Source organism: Salmo salar, chromosome 01 (assembly GCF_965601325.2).
Source record: "Salmo salar chromosome 01, fSalSal1, whole genome shotgun sequence".
Classification (NCBI taxonomy): Eukaryota; Metazoa; Chordata; class Actinopteri; order Salmoniformes; family Salmonidae; genus Salmo; species Salmo salar.
The window spans coordinates 52983248-53000652 of record NC_138291.1 but is presented as its reverse complement, the minus strand read 5'-3'; the positions used below and the strand labels follow the sequence as shown (position 1 = coordinate 53000652).

Below are 17405 nucleotides of genomic sequence, written 5' to 3'. Positions count from 1 at the left end.
ATTTGCAATTTGCTGAAATTGCTGCTGGCCTGCTGCTGCCTGTGCACGAGCTGAGCCCCTGCTACTGACGTCACTCACAACGCACTTTTGCATCCAGGCACGTGTGTTGTGACTGAGTGTGTGACAGAACATCGTTTTTGTCATTTAGAGGGAAATTGCGTGCATTTTAGCGTTTGAGTCACTTTTCAAAAGTTGCTAAAAGTTCCAAATAAATTTGTAAAAGTAGCTAAATTTGTTGCTAGGTGCTGTTTGAAAAAAAAGTTGCCAGGGTAGTCTGAAAAGTTGCTAAATCTAGCAACAAAATTGCTAAATTGGCATCACTGCACAGAAATAGTGTCTACTGCATGTATACTTCGTATTTTCGTGAATTTAGTGTAGGAGAGTTAAAATGGTTATTCCATCACACTTCAAATTATTAGAATAGTACACAACGCAGAACAGAACAACCAGGTTGAGGGTCAGTGGCCAAAGCCCGCGAACAGGAATATTCCAAGTTCAGACAGAAGGGGGGAGTCAGATCGCTATGATCGCCGGGAACTTTACTTTTGGTGTCTATTTTTAATTGTTGCGCTACATCACGCTTGTTGATGTTAGGTAGGCAGCTACATTAGCTGAATGATGTTAACAGCTTAGTGTAAAAAAGCAGCAAGTGTTCCATGCTTTTATAAAAAAAAGTTAACATATCACCTTAAATTTGGCAGGTATTGCCTGGACCTTATAATGATGTTCTCACATTGTTGATGACTTACAATGCAAAAGTCTAGAATAGGCCTACACTCACGGGGACATGTTTCAGTTTGTCGGCAGTAGCCTACTAAGTGGAGCGAATGGTAGGAATTCAAGTTTTGGGAGTGGCACATTCCACATCCTGTGATATGTCTCAACCATAAATGGTAAACTTGCATATAGTGTGACGACGTTATGGCGCATCCTTGAACAAATTTAGGAGATCCGCACTTATCGGCGTGGAAACTTCTAAAACGATTCGCTCAGCTTTGCCATAGTAACCGCTCCTTTCCTTTTAGCTACAAAGTAGCCTCCTCGAAGTTTGTTCATTTTGATAACAAATGTCATATCTGGCAGGACAGGCTGTCTAAGAATTTGTATTTTTAAAGTCGGTTTCAGCCAGTTTGGAAGAAGGCTATGCCTCTACGAGTTGTCGTGCAAGGTCCTGGACCGTGGGGATTCCGTCTAGTTGGTGGGAAGGATTTTGAACAACCCTTGACTATCTCGCGGGTAAGTGTTTCAGAGAATCTGTCACTTTTGTTACAATGTAACTGCATCTGGCCTTGTCCGGTGGCGTATAAACATACATTTTGCGTTAAATTGTCATGTACCGGAAAAAAAAAATATATAATTTGAAGGGGTTTCCATCACATTTAACTCTACAGATTTTTTTTCTCCACATGTTTTTGTTATTGAATCATATAGGGAGTGTTTTGCCAAGTGCGCTATAGCCTACATACTTAATGAGAGTATTATTATGGACTGAAGAGCGAGATTAATGTTATTTGTCAAATGGCAACTAAGCATTGATTTACATGTCACCAGAATAAGACCCTCAATATTTATTGGAAAGTAGCATCAAGCTCACCACCCTGTGAAGTTAATCATTTATTTAGTCTGTAGCTTAATATACTCCATGCTTTCCTGAAGAGTCGTAGTGGGAGGACCACATGTCATCGCGTGTCAAAATGTACTTCAATATGATGGTTATTATATCAAAATGTGCACATAAAAACATTTCCACCGACATTTCTGTCATAATAATTTTACCAACACCAAAAGATACCACCTTGTCCATTTTGTTTTGTTGATATTTGGAAAGTTAACCGAAAAATTTTCCGTTTTCCATCTGGCCTGTCATGACATGTTTTTATCCAACATAAAAAGGTTGGATGGAAACCTGGTTACTGAACGTAATGCACATATTTGAAATCATACCAAATTTGGACTAGATAATGCTAAATAAGGTTGGAATGTTAAATAAATAATACAATACTAATTAGTTACTTGAAATTGCACTGTGGATTTATTAGACTGCTGAATTTCATTTCTGGCACACTTTATTTCACTGTACAGCCGTACCTATGGATTGTGGATGAATGAATGTGGTATCAGTCTACTCAGTGACACCCACAGAACATAACTTTAAACAGTTTACACAAATATTAGTGTGTTAGTCCTTACTATGACTGTGGGAAATTACCTCATTGTCCAGCCTATTGTGCATATTGACATTCATATTGCAATGTACAGCCTTAATCTATGGATTGTCTACTCTAACACCCACAGAACAACTGAAGAGCAAGACATCACATGCCTTGAGACTGCAGTGTTTCTCCTAGATTTTCATAGCACTGAGCTGCTCTGTCTTCCCCAACCTAAATAATATTTGGGTGGCAGGTAGTCTAGCGGTTAAGGTTGCTGGTTCGAATCCCTGGGCAGACTAGGTGATAAATCTGCCACTGTGTCCTTGAGCAAGGCACTTAATCATAATTGATCCTGTAAATCACTGTCTGATAAATGACTAAAATGTCAATATTTGTCCTCAATGCTTAGCACACATGGTTGTCTCAGAAGTACATATTGAGGAAACACTGGCAAGGTGTATTGAGGGCTTAAGTATAAAGGACATGAACCCTTTGAAGTGTTTTAGATGTAACCAAATGAATGACAGCTATGCAAACTCTTATCTTTGACCACAAACAATATGATTAGGTGTGTTCAGGTTTGGGGAGTAACTGATTACATGTAATCTGATTACAAAAAAGTATCATTTAATCGTTAATTTACCAGCAAAACATATTGTAATCAGATTATTGATACTTTTGAAAATGTTATTATTTATTGGATTACTTTTGAATTCTGAAAGAATTTTGCAGAAAAATATGTTATGACACCTTTCTGTTTTCTCAATGACATTCAATTCACTATTGAAAAAAATAACCCAAATGTAAATTTGTTCAACCTGAGCGAGCAAGTCTGGCCACAAATCAGTCCACTATGATAACGCACAGGTTGACGTTTATTGGGATGAGTCTTGTTCTTGAGGCAGAACTGAGTGATTTCCACTAGATGGGTCAGTTGGAAAGTCAAAATTAGCTAAATAGAATAATACCAAAAAGCTTTTTTTAAGGTTAGGCATTAGGGTTAGCAGTGGGGTTAGGTTTAAAAGCAGATTTTATGACTTTGTGGCTGTGCCAGCTAGTGACCACTGCAGAGCTGCCTCCAGAACAAGATTCATGACGAAAAACGCCAACACCAAACGCGTTTGATGGATTCTTTTTGTCGTCTTCAAATGCCTCTTAAAGGAAAAGTAATGCAAAAGTAACTGAAAGTAATCAGATTATGTTACTGAGTTAGGGTAATCCAAAAGTAACATTTTTGATTACTATTTTGGAAAGGAAACAAGTAACGGATTACATTTAGAAAATAACCTAACCTACCCAACCATGGGTGTGATTGTAAAACAGATTCTTGCTATTTCTTAAATTTCTCAGACATCCTTTTGAATTCTTAGTCACCATCATCAAGTGTTACAAATTCTTTCTGACAACAACTGAGACTGCACCCATGTTTACCACATAACAACCTGCCATGAGACACACACACGTTTTGCCAAATGAGCCTTGTTCTCCTGAAATGTCATAGATTAATCCCAGATTACTCAGTTTAAAATTTGATAAGTATGTTGATGCTGATGATTATGATGTACTGTATGTTTCAGGTCACTCATGGCAGTAGGGCTGCACAGGCCAATCTGTGTATCGGGGATCAGATCCTGGCCATAGACGGAGAGCCCACTGAGAACATGACTCACCTGCAGGCACAGAACAAGATCAAGGGCTGCTTAGAGGAAATGGTCCTTTCTATTGACCGGTAGGGAGTTGCATGGACGTGTTGCAGCTTTCCATAGACTCGGATGAGTTTAAAAAGCACTGAGTCATGGACCAACTCTTTTACACCTGATGTGGTTATATGTAAGGGATACAGATTTGTGTGGTTCATATTGTTAAAGGGGGAAGGAGGGTCCATCTTGGATTTGTTTAGGTCTGAGATTAAATGTTGATGTACCAACTTCATGTATGTGTTTAAGCAATAAGGCATGAGAACCCGGGGATTATCGTGTGATAACTAACGACTAAGGGCTGTTCTTAAGCCCGAGGCGAAAGCGGGAAACAGCTGTTAGGAAATCAAATCACATTTTATTGGTCACATACACATGATTAGCAGATGTTATTTCTGGTGTAGTGAAATGCTTGGGCTTCTAGCTCTGACAGTGCAGTAGTATCTAACAGGTAATGAATCTAACAAATTACACAACATATACACACAAATCTAAATAGGAATGAATTAAGACTTTTTACAGATATGGACGAGCAACGTCAGAGCGGAACGGACTAAGGTATAGAATACAGTATATACATATGAGATGAGTAATGCCAGATATGTAAACATTATTAGTGACTAGTGCTCCAATCCTTAAAGTGGCCAGTGATTTCTAGTCTATGCCTATAGGCAGCAGCCTCTGTGCTGTTTAACAGTCTGATGGCCATGAGATAGAAGCTGTTTTTCAGTCTCTCGGTCCCAACTTTGATGCACCTGTACTGACGTCACATTCTGGATGATAGCGGGGTGGTTGATGTCCTTGATAATCTTTTTGGCTTTCCTGTGACATCGGGTGCTGTAGGTGTCCTGGAGGGCGGGTAGTTTGCCCCCGGTAATGCGTTGGGCAGACCATACCATCCTCTGGAGAGCCTTGTGGTTGCGGGCGGTGCAGTTGCCATACCAGGTGGTGATACAGCCCGACAGGATGCTTTCAATTGTGCAGCTGTAAAAGTTTGAGCGTTTTGGGTGACAAGCCAAATTTCTTTAGCCTCCTGAGGTTGAAGAGGCTCTGTTGCGCCTTCTTCACCACTCTGTGTGGGTGGTCCATTTCAGTTTGTCAGTGACGTGTACGCCGAGGAACTTGAAGCTTTCTACCTTCTCCACTGCGGTTTCATTTATGTAGATAGGGGGGTGCACCCTCTGTTTCCTGAAGTCCACAATCGTCTCCTTTTGTTGACGTTGAGTGAGAAGATGTTTTCCAGGCACCACACTCCCAGAGCCCTCACCTCATCCCTGTAGGCTCTCATCGTTGGTAATCAACCCTACTACTGTTGTCATCTGCAAACCCGATGATTGAGTTGGATGCATGCTTGGCCACGCAGTCATGGATGAACAGGGAGTACAGGAGGGGGCTGAGCATGCAGCCTTGTTGGGGCCCCAGTGTTGAGGATCAGCAGAGTGGAAGGGATGTTTCCTACCTTCACCACCTGGTGGCGGCCCGTCAGGAAGTCCAGGACCCTGTTACACAGGGTGGGGTTCAAACCCAGGCCTCGAGCTTAATGATGAGCTTGGAGGGTACTATGGTGTTGAATGCGGAGTTATAGTCAATCAACAGCATTCTTACATAGGTATTCCTCTTGTCCAGATGGGATAGGGCAGAGTGATGGCGATTGCATCGTCTGTGGATCTATTGAGGCGGTAAGCAAATTGAAGTGGGTCTAGGGTGGCAGGTAAGGTAGAGGTCATATGATAGTTGACTAGTCTCAAAGCACTTCATGATGACAGTGGTGAGTGCTACGGGGGCGATTAGTCATTCAATTCAGTTACCTTTGCCTTCTTGGGTACAGGAACAATGGTGGCCATCTTGAAGCATGTGGGGACCGCAGACTGGGATAGGGAGAGATTGAATATGTCCGTAAACACACCAGCCAGCTGGTCTGCGTATGCTTTGAGGATGCGAATAGGGATGCCGTCTGTGCCGGCAGCCTTGCGAGGGTTAACGCGTATAAATGTTTTACCCACGTCGGCTACGGAGAAGGAGAGCCCCCAGTCCTTGGTAGCGGGCCGTGTCGGTGGCACTGTGTTATCCTCAGTGTGCAAAGAATGTGTTTAGCCTGTCTGGAAGCAAGACGTCGGTCTTGGCGTCGTGGCTGGTTTTCCTTTTGTAGTCGGTGATGGTCTGTACTCCCTGCCACATACGTCTCGTGTCTAAGCCGTTGAATTGCGACTTCACTTTATCTCTATACTGACGTTTAGTTTGTTTAATTGCATTGTGGAGTGAATAACTGCACTGTTTATATTCTGCCATATTCCCAGTCACCTTGCCATGGTTAAATGCGGTGTTTTGCGCGAATGCTACCATCTATCCACAGTTTCTGGTTAGGGTAGGTTTTAATAGTCACAGTGGGTACTACATCTCTTATACACTTCCTTATAACCTCAGTCACTGTATGCGTCTAGATTATTTTCGCAAGCTACCCCGGAACATATCCCAGTCTGCGTGATCAAAACAATCCTGAAGTGTGGATTTCGATAGGTCCAACCAGCGTTGCATAGTTCTTAGCACGGGTACTTCCTGTTTGAGTTTCTGCCTAATAGGAAGGGATGAGCAAGATGGGAGTCGTGGTCAAATTTGCCGAAAGGGGGGGGGGGGCGCCTTGTAAGCATTCGGGAAGTTTGAATAGCAATGGTCAGGAGTCTTAGCAGCACGAGTAGTACAGTCGATCTGTTGATAGAACTTCGGCAGCCTAGTCCTCAAATTTGCTTAGTTAAAATCCCCAGCTACAATAAATGCAGCCTCCTGATATGTGGTTTCCAGTTTGCATAAAGTCCACAGAAGTTCTTTAAGGGCTGTCATGGTATCGGCTTGAGGGGGGGTTGTAAACGGCCGTGGCAATGACGGAGGAGGATTCTCTTGTGCGATAATATGGTCAGCATTTGATTGTCAGGTGTTCTAGGTTGGGTGAACAAAAGGACTTGAGTTCTTGTATGTTCCTAGAATTACACCATGAGTCGTTAATCATGAAACACGCCCTTCTGCTTCCCTGAGAGTTATTTATTCCTGTCTGCGAGATGTACCGAGAATCCTGCTGGCTTTACCAACTCCGACAGAGTATCCCGAGAGAGCCATGTTTCCATGAAACAAAGTATCTTACAGGCCCCGATGTCTCTCTGGAATGAAATTCTTGCTCTAAGCTCATCAACTTTGTTATCCAAAGACTGAACATTAGCGAGGAATCTACTCGGAAGCAGTGGGTGTGTGTGCGCGCCTCCTAAGTCGAACCAGCAGGCCACCTCGAGTGCCTCTCCTCCGCTGGCTATTTTTTTGGGGGGGGTTGGCCTCTGGAATAAGTTACTTTGTTCACTCTCCCCAGAGCAATTTATCCGCTCCAGGGAAGTCCTATTCCTTGTAGTAATGCTGGTAGTTCTGGTGAGTTACCGTTGCTCTAATATCCAATAGTTCTTCCCGGCTGTATGTAATGACACAAAACATTTCCTGAACTAATAATGTAAAATATAGTACATAAAAAATTAAAAAAATACTGCAAAGATTGCTAAATGCTAGTTGTGATGCTGCCATCTCCGTCGGCGCTATCTTCCTGGAGGGAGTCATCAAACGATAATTCCCAGGTTCTCATGCCTTTTATAGATGGGTTGGTTGTTTAGCAACAAAACTGATGCGTGCGTTACGATGGGGAAAAACAGACTGGGTTGGCTTGGATTGTTGACAACATGTTAGTTATATTTCGTCTCCAATGTTTATTGAAAACATACATTTGCACAATAAGCATTGTCTCTCAAATACATCATTACAGTTGTTGGTTAGCTAGCTAGCAAATATTTTTGGGGGGGCCATATTAGCATTGACATGAAATCAGTCAAAACACCTCAAAACAAGACATGCTATAAAGAACGAGATGAAACGTGCTGAAATGAGCCACTGACGATTACCCACAAATCAGTTTCTTGGCATTTTTGCTAGCAATCTGGCCATCCAGAATCACAACATCATGCTGACATCTGCCCCATGGAAACGCACACATCGTTTTCGTGACTTGTCAGCTAACCCATCTATTGCTTTTATAAAACGGTTGCCAACATAATAAAAAAAAAAAACGTTTTCATTAGCATTATTTGAATGAGTACACTTTATTTTATCCTTCCACCAGTTGTTCATTCTATTAATTCCACATGCTAAACAAATCATTGGCATATAGCTAGCTAGTAGAGGTTCAATGATGGCAGACAATAACTTAATTGAAGATTTTAGAAATAATTTATAAATGGGCAACAACCAGCTGATTGTCAATAAAATCTTTATGGAGGATAGCTAAACTAACATTACTTCTCCTTTGCTTGCTAGCTAGCCAACTAAAGCTAACACAATCACATTAAGCAGCTGAAATGATAGCAAAGTATGTACGTTTCCTTTTTTCCTTACCTTCGTTTCCATTATAATGATCCCGAAAAATACATTTGCCAGGATCAGAGAAGCTGTCAGTCTTGTCACGTTCATATGCATGGAGATTGCAAATAAAACCTGAAACATGTTGAATAGGCACACAGTGAGGATTATATTAACCCCCGCTGTACCAAACAAAATACTAGGCAAGAAACGGGTAAATCATGTCGAGATGCTTTTTTTCTGTTGGAGTTGATACTTGAAATGTAATTATGGCATCATGGCATTTGGAGTTAATTATGGTTAATAACTAACGGCTATCAATCAAACTTAGTTTTATAACATGGCATAACTCTGTTGTGCAGTGGTACTTTCTCAAAATAGGTTATTTAGAAATGGGTGTTGTCCCATCAACACGTTTGAGGACTGCTCCGTACTCATTTTTATTATATTTTGGATATCTCTATTCATTGCAAGTCTGAGTATTGTTAGTTGTATGTCTGAATGTTGTTTATTGCAAGTCTGAATACTGTGTTTGACTGTCTTTTAGATCCGAATTTAAAATGTGGTCACCGCTCTCTTCTGAGGAAGGAAAGACCAACTCTTACAAGATGAATCTTGCATCTGAGCCACAGGTATATCTTACATCCTACTTCACTCAGACCAAAGATGGCTTTAGGAAATGAGGCATTAAGTTGACTTATGGGTATGTCCCTGTCATTGTTTACTTCTCAACAGATTATTCCCTAGGTGACCATAGTTTTATCAGCCAAGTTCTGATGCAAGACTCAGTTCCTGCTTACTGAATGGAAAATTGAGACCAAAGTGTGAATTAATGTAGGAAGCATGTGCTTTGTCAGTGCTCCACAGCTTTCAGGGATGTCACAAACCTAGTGCATTTTGGTCACAGAATACATAGAAAAATGTTTTACTTATACAAGCTGTTTTAGATGTTGTTTCACTTGGTTATTTTTGTTTCTTAATGAATCCAACAAATGACCTGGGGTGAGTTTCCAGAAAGCTAATGGGGCCACTTTATTTCTCACTTTATTGACAACCCAGCCACACACCCCTGAGATGTGCGAGAGTAACGATGTGTGAGTGAATTAGCAAAACATGGCAAATAAAGCACTGGTGTGCTACAAAGCTTTCGGGTAACTCGCCTCTCTAAATAATTTCATTGGATAATCAGTGTGATGCATTTATTTGTTGTGTGGAGCCACCGCCAGTGTGCCAAATTGCCACTTTTTTTATGTCTTTGTGAAAATATGCATGGAGCATGAGCTAGATTTGAAGGTATTTTGTATTTTCACTAACTGCGTACAGTAATGGTGTGCTGCATGGTGTGCTCACTGTATTTTGTCTCGGCCGGCCCCTTGTTTACCGCTATTATGATATTGAGGCGGTACCCAAATAACCTTTTGACAATGCTATTCTTTACCTCTAATATCCACAAATTAGTCAAGTAACTGTCATACTATTTCTATCAAGGCATGTGTGTGAGCGATGGCATTGAAAGTTGAGTTATATTTAGAATATAATACTTTTTTTCCAGTACGCGTTACTTTCTGTATCCCTGGCTACAACTTGCAGGAGGTGAAACGCATAGGTTCCACCCACAACAGGAGCGCCCTGCCATTCGCTGGGTTCGGCCCCAAGGTGGTAACCAATCAGTACAACAACCCTGCCGGTCTGTACTCCTCAGAGAATATCAAGGACTTCAACGCGACCATGGATGACGTGAAAACCATCGGCACTGCTGCTAATGAGCCCAGCACCATGTAAGGATCTATCCCAGCTGGTTGTAATAACGTCAATTGTATTTGTCGCATAATTCGTAAACAACTGGTGTAGACTAACAGTGAAATGCTTACGTATGGGCTCTTCCCAACAATGCAGAGAGAAAAAAAAAATAGAACACCAGCAATAAATACACAATGAGTAAAGATAACTTGGCTATATACACGGGGTACCAGTACAGAGTCAATGTGCAGGGGTACGAGGTAGTTGAGGTAGATATGTAGGTAGGGACAAAGTGACTAGGCAACGGGATAGATAATAAACAGTAACAGCAACGTATGCCAGGACAGCGGAGTCAATCACTACCTTCCGGAGACACCTGAAACCCCACCTCTTTAAGGAATACCTAGGATAGGATAAAGTAATCCTTCTAACCCCCCCCCCCCCCCTTAAAAGATTTAGATGCACTATTGTAAAGTCGTTGTTCCACTGGATATCATAAGGTGAATGCACCAATTTGTAAGTCGCTCTGGATAAGAGCGTCTGCTAAATGACTTAAATGTAAATGTAAAAATGTGATGAGTCAGAAGAGATTCGTGTGAAAAGGGTCAATGCAGATATTTCGGGGAGCTATTGGTTTTACCCACTGGGTAATGTTTTTCAAGTGACGATGTGTCTTACTGTAGCAGAATGTACTGCATTTTCCCTTGTTAAATGCTTACAGTATGCGTTACAGTAAGTCAAACTCAACTTCAGCTGTGGCTCAAGGAAACATAGCGATGTGTGAGGCCCCATCACCATCATTTGTTTGTCCGTGATTTGACTACGCCTGTGTAGTATTGGACTCATTGTATGTAAACTAGTATTGATTGTGGTAATTTGTTTTTCAGCCCAGATCCCTCCGGTTTTCTGCCACCAATAGTGGCAGACTCTGAGGTCTACAAAATGCTGCAGGAAAACCAAGAGGCTGATGAGCCTCCTCGACAGTCAGCTTCATTCAAAGTGCTGCAGGAGATTCTGGAGTCAGGTACTTATTCACACACACATGCAGCTGATATTTACACTGAGTGTACAAAACATTAAGGACACATGCTCTTTCCATGACAGACTGACCAGGTGAATCCAGTTGAAAGCTATGATCCCTTATTGATGTCACTTAATCCACCAATCAGTGTAGATGAAGGGGAGAAGACAGGTTAAAGAGGGATTTTTAAGCCTTGAAACATTGGATAGTTTGTGTGCCATTCAGAGAGGGTGAATGGGCAAGACAAAATATTTAAGTGCCTTAAAACAAGGTATGGTAGTAGGTGCCAGGCACACCGGTTTTCGCCAAGAATTGCAACGCTGGTGGATTTTTCACACTCAACATTTTCCTGTGTGTATCAAGCATGGTCCACCACCCACAGGACATCCAGCCAACTTGACACAACTGTGGGAAGCATTGGAGTCAACATGGTCCAGCATCCCAGTGTAATGCTTTCGATGCCTTGTAGAGTCCATGCCCAAACAAATTGAGGCTGTTCTGAAGGAAAAAGGGGGGAGGTGCAACTGAATATTAAGGTGTCCTTAATGTTTTGTACACTCAGTGTATACAGTGCATTTGGAAAGTATTCAGACCTCCTGGCTTTTTCCACATTTGGTTACGTTACAGCCGTATTCCAAAATGGATTAAATAGTCCCCCCCCCCCCCAATCAATCATTGCACAATACCCCATAATGACAAAAAAAACTGAAATCACATTTACATAAGTATTCAGACCCTTTACTCAGTACTTTGTTGAAGCACCTTTGGCAGCGAATACAGCCTCAAGTCTTCTTGGGTATGACGCTACAAGCTTGTCACACCTGTTTTTGGAAAGTATCTCCCATTTTTCTCTGCAGATCCTCTCAAGCTCTGTCAAGTTGAATGGGGAGTGTGGCTACACATCTGTTTTCAGGTCTCTCCAGAGACGTTTGATCTGGTTCAAGTACAGGCTCTGGCTGGGCCACTCAAGGACATTCAGAAACTTGTCCTGAAGCCACTCCTGCGTTGTCTTGGCTGTGTGCTTAGGGTTGTTGTCCTGTTGGAATGTGAACCTTGCCCCAGTCTGAGATCCTGAGCACTTTGGAGCAGGTTTTCAAGGATCTGTCATTACTTTGCTCTGTTCATCCCCATAGCATGATGCTGCCACCACCATGCTGCACCGTAGGGATAGTATTGGCCAAGTGATGAGCAGTGCCTGGTTTCCTCCAGATGTGACGCTTGGCATTCAGGCCAAAGAGTTCAATCTTGGTTTCATCAGACCAGAGAATCTTGTTTCTTAAAGAGCCTTTGTCATATTTTATAGGGTTTTCCAAATATTTTATGGCAGTGTTGTGGCTTAACAAACCATGATAACGTGTATCTCCTCTTGTTTGCAGATCCTGATAAGACCTCTGGTTTTAAGAGTGTGAAAGCGCCTGCCACAAAAATTGGCTCAACAGTGAGAAATGCAGACAAGTTACCAATCTGTGACAAATGTGGATCAGGGATTGTGTAAGTACAGCATATGAGTAGTCAAACAATCGTGATCTCATGCTAATGTTGTAAACTTTTCATTTTGCTCACAGTGATTTGACGAGGAGATCAAAGATCAGCACTCCTACACTAAGATGCTTTATCAACACAGGACCTGGGCTCTATTTTCGACCAGCGTTAAGCCAGCACAATTGTCAAACACAGGCTCCTTTGCAATTTCGTCCTGTTAAAGCCGGCTCTCTTCTAGTTTCAAACACTAGCGCCCAGATTGGTAATTTACCTGTGTTACATGCTTGCGCTGTGGTGGGAATATCTGAGGTGTCTCCTTAAAAACGTGCGCCAAAGTGTCAATTTCAGTATGCACAGGTGGGATATTTAAGACCAACTGAAAGCTGATCTTAGCGGTAACGCAAATGGTTAATTGCATGGATTTTGACAGCGGAAGCGCGGCCTATCCAGCAGTGATGCATAATGCACATGGAACAAGAGAGATTTAGTGCCCATAAACCTCATATTTAGAAACATGACTGTTTAGTCCCCATTTCATTGGATTAAAAAAAACAAGCAAAGCCTCCTCTCTTCTCAAGAAGGGCTGGTGCCCAATGCATTCGCCAAGACGGTTGATAATGGGTTTGGCTTGTGAGACCGCTTTGAAATAAATCTTAATCATCAAAGCTTTATTAAAAGCTCAAGTTTGGCAGCAACAAAACAGTGAGTGGACATCCCCGGTGACTCTCGAATTTAGAAACATTTAAGTTATTTTCCCGTAGGTAAGGGTGGTAGGCTACACTTCTCCTACTTTAATGAAGGCTGGTTCAAGCCAATTTCAATGTTGACTGTCAACACCAAGCAAACACTGGATGATTTTTTTTATTTTTTTACTGTTGCTATCACTCGTTAATGTAGCCTATGCTATTTAATAAACTGTAGTATCATCCACAGTGGACTAGGACAAGAATATTCCATGCTCCCAGAAGAATTGGAGTTGATGACAGTGCAAAGACTGTCAATAACCTACAGAACTTGAGACGAACGCATGCAGTATTAAGCCATGGAGTGTCTTGATTGGCCAGTGAGTGGCCAAGCCCTTGTCACACCTACAACTTGTTTATTCATCAAAACCCAGCACTTTCGCACTAGCGCCAGCTATTGTGCTTCTAAGACCTGTTGTGAAAATAGCTAAAATATTTCTGACACACCTCCGGACCTATAGCGCTACCACCAGTGCTTAAACCGACAGTGCTTAGATTTACCATTGTGTTAGGTTTGTTAAAATAGAGCCCCCTGTCTCATGGGCTGCATTTACACAGGCAGCCCAATTCCGATTTATTGGCATATCTGATTTTTTTTTTTCTTTTTTTTTTCCCCCAAATGTGTAAACAGCAAAAACCACATGAAATCTGATCTTTTGGGTTCCGATTTATTCCACATTCATATGTGGTTCTCAATCCTGATGCAATTCCAGCATTTCATATGCGACCTCAATCTGAATCCTCAGATCTGATTTTTTTAAAAATGTTTATATATATATTTTTTTTGCTCTGAAGTGGCTTTTTTGCACATGACCTGCCGTTAATAGGGATACTATAAGTTCAACATTTGCAAAACAATCAGTTTTCATAGCTTCATAACTCATTTTTGTCTAAAAGGAAAAGACTTGCTGTTGCACAAGGTTAGCAGCTACATTTTGCAACAGATACAGGGTTTCCGATACTCCCGTAAAGCCCAGCACATTGGCTATCTAGCTAGCTTTGTTTGACCCTGATTGGTGCTTATTTGACTAAGTTAGAGTCGATCAAGTGAAGACCACCCGCGTCATCAGCGTGACATGAAGGCGTCGCTCTCTGACCAAATATGGTGTCCTATAGGATATACTACACCCCTAATGATATAGTGAAGTCTGGTTACGTTCTAGGATCTCTGAGGAATACATACGAACGTGATTTGACTGGTTGAAACGTATGACAGCCCCCTAAAATGAAATATCTTAGTCTTATCGTTTTTACTTTTTCCCTACTGGTAATTGTCTACTCCTTGTGGTTTCTTCTAGAATGTCCCTTCAGAAGTGTTTTGTCATATGTCAATTCAATTGGCTGATATAGAGCCATGCTGTGAGCATGCTGCCAACAGCTATGTACTTGAGGGGTTGTTAACTCTTGGTTATGAAGTGTTAATTTAAGAGACACTTAAAGGGTGCTAGGACATGCCTTCTGTGTGACCTTCAAGGTGGATTGGGTGACAAGATTAGGTGTTTTGCCTATCATGATCCAAGAAGGTGGAATGGTGTTAGTCACTGTGTGGTAGGGAGAAACTGCATCTGTTTCAATTTGTCTTACTATTTTGAGCTGAAAAAGGACATGCTTCTATGAACATGTTAATGTATTTTAGACCATTTGTGTGTCTTACATTTAGATATAACACTGAACCCAAACCGGCTGCGCGTGTGCGCCATCGTGCATACATTTATTTTGTCCCCCCACACCAAACGCGATCACGACAGGCAGGTTAAAATATCAAAACTAACTCTGAACCAATTACATTAATTTGGGGACAGGTCGAAAAGCATTAAACATTTAGTCAATTTCACTTGCTAGCTAATTTGTCCTATCCAGCTAGCTTGCTGTTGCTAGCTCATTTGTCCTGGGATATAAACATTGAGTTATTATTTTACCTGAAATGCACAAGGTCCTCTACTCCGACATTTAATCCACACATAAAACGGTCAACCGAATCGTTTCTAGTCATCTCCTTCTAGGCTTTTTCTTCTCTTGACTTTTTATTGCGATTGGCAACTTTCATAAATTAGGTGCATTACCACCACTGACCTCGTTCGTCCTTCAGTCACCCACGTGGGTTTAACCAATGAGGAGATGGCATGTGGGTGCCTGCTTCTATAAACCAATGAGGAGATGGGAGAGGCTGGACTTGCAGCGTGTTCTGCGTCACAAATAGAACTGACTTCTATTTTAGCCCTTGGCAACGCAGAAGCTCATTGGCACGTGCGAGCAGTGTGGGTGCAATAATTTAATAATATAGATTTCAAAATGTATTTTGCAACGCACACGACGCGAGCGGTGTAGTCAGCCTGTAACACTTCATACCCTCTTCATAATGTATACCTCCTTATTAGCCATGCTAATGACCTGTATGGGCTTTAACAGCATTAAAACTGGGTGGTTCGAGACCTGAATGCTGATTGGCTGACAGCCGTGGTATATCAGACCCTATACCACGGGTATGACACCATTGCTTTTTACTGCTCTAATCACCTTGGTAACCAGTTTATAATAACAATAAGGCCCCTCGGGTTTGTGCTATATGGCCAATACACCACAACTAAGGGCTGTATCCAGGCACTCCGCGTTGCGTCATGCGTAAGAACCGTCTTTAGCGGTGGTATATTGGCAATTTACCACACCCTCTCGTACCTTATTGCTTAATTATAAGACTGTTACATGGGGTATTATGCTGCCTTCTCATAATGCTTTATGAATGTTAGATATTTAGGAGCGCCTAGGTCATACATTTATAGTGCATGCTCATGAAGCATTATAACTGCGTAAATAATGCATTATGAAGAGGATTTTCATAAGTTTTACGGATTTTTTTATTTATTTATTTGACCTAACCATTTAGTATGTGATCTCTTCTTTCCCATACACAGGGGGATGGTAGTCAAGTTACGGGACAAGTTCCGTCACCCCGAGTGCTACACCTGCTCAGATTGTGACCTCAACCTGAAACAGAAGGGACATTTTTTTGTGGAGGACCAGATCTACTGTGAGAAACACGCACGTGAGCGAGTGACTCCACCCGAAGGCTATGATGTGGTCACTGTCTTTCCCAAGTAGAGCTGCTCATTGAACACGGCCTCAAACTGCACATGACATATTAGTGTCTCAAGATGCCATGAAAACCATTCCAGCATTTAAAGATGGCACATTTAAGCAATAAGGCACGAGAGGGTGTGGTATATGGCCAATATACCATGGCTAAGAGCTGTTCTCGGGCACGACGCATTGCGGCCATATACCACACACCCTCGTGCCTTATTGCTATTATAAACTGGTTACCAACATAATAAGAGCAGTAAAAAGAAATGTTTTGTCATATCCGTGGTATACGGTCTGATATACCACGGCTGTCAGCCAATCAGCATTCAGGGCTCAAACCACCTAGTTTATAATCTAGACTGTAAAATGCTATATTGTATTATGCCTGGATACTGTTACTTCCAGGCATGCAATGTTAACGAGGTTTGCTATTCGTCAAATAATAATTTGCACATGTGTATACATTTAGGAACCAAAAAATGCTATGAATTTGTGTGGCATACATGGTTTAGTCTGAATTCAAGGAATCCAAAACATTTGCATTTGAATCAGTAGGCTAATAAATGTTTTGGGTTTGTTTTCTCAAACAGGCTGTGACCAAGCTTATTTCAAGGAACATACAGTAGCGACTGACTGTACTTAGATTTGACTCATTCATAGTGGTTGGATCCAGGCTTCTGGTAGCCCTGCTTCTGGGTGGATTCTCTGAATCATAAACAAAACTCTCATGTTTTGCTGAGCTCCATCTTTTCATAGTGAAAATGCTGTATTGGTCTTCCAAATTACTTTGCACCTATCAATGTAATTATTATGACTGAATAAATATTTAATCTCAAACCGTGACCATTTGTTTAGTTGGTTCATCAAGTGTGCATAAATGTTGGGTTTTTAGGACAATGTTCTTCAGAGCTGACTTTTCATTATTGGTCAAATATTAGCTTCTTATTTGATATATGTACACTTCTCCTCTTAATTTCAATTTGCCAACAATATTTTGGGGACAATTTATTTATAAACCCCCCCAAAAAATAAGCTACATTTAGAACTACTTTCTGTTTTTATTCAATTTCCTAAAACTTTTATTATGAAAACACACATTGCA

The 17405-nt window shown here is 41.5% G+C and overlaps 1 protein-coding gene across 2 annotated transcripts; it reads left to right on the top strand.

Annotated features, from left to right (window-relative positions):
* The first annotated feature begins 577 nt into the window (after window positions 1–577).
* On the top strand, window positions 578–17146 carry LOC106604587 (PDZ and LIM domain protein 1). 2 transcript variants are annotated; one of them, XM_014199376.3, is made up of 8 exons: window positions 578–830; window positions 1116–1236; window positions 3731–3882; window positions 8784–8868; window positions 9827–10014; window positions 10864–11000; window positions 12374–12488; window positions 16135–17146. In XM_014199376.3, the coding sequence occupies exons 2-8, from the start codon at window positions 1144–1146 to the stop codon at window positions 16319–16321; spliced, it is 957 nt and encodes a 318-aa protein (XP_014054851.2). In that variant the 5' UTR covers window positions 578–830; window positions 1116–1143; the 3' UTR covers window positions 16322–17146. The 2 variants fall into 2 exon arrangements, with proteins under 2 accessions (XP_014054851.2, XP_014054859.2); XM_014199384.3 differs by having other exon boundaries at window positions 578–893.
* The last annotated feature ends 259 nt before the right edge of the window (window positions 17147–17405 follow it).

Coding starts and splice junctions, on each gene's coding strand:
- LOC106604587 (XM_014199376.3), top strand. CDS start 1,144: ATGCCTCTACGAGTTGTCGTGCAAGGTCCTGGACCGTGGGGATTCCGT. Junction 1,237..3,730: donor AACCCTTGACTATCTCGCGG/GTAAGTGTTTCA, acceptor TGTATGTTTCAG/GTCACTCATGGCAGTAGGGC. Junction 12,489..16,134: donor AAATGTGGATCAGGGATTGT/GTAAGTACAGCA, acceptor TCCCATACACAG/GGGGATGGTAGTCAAGTTAC.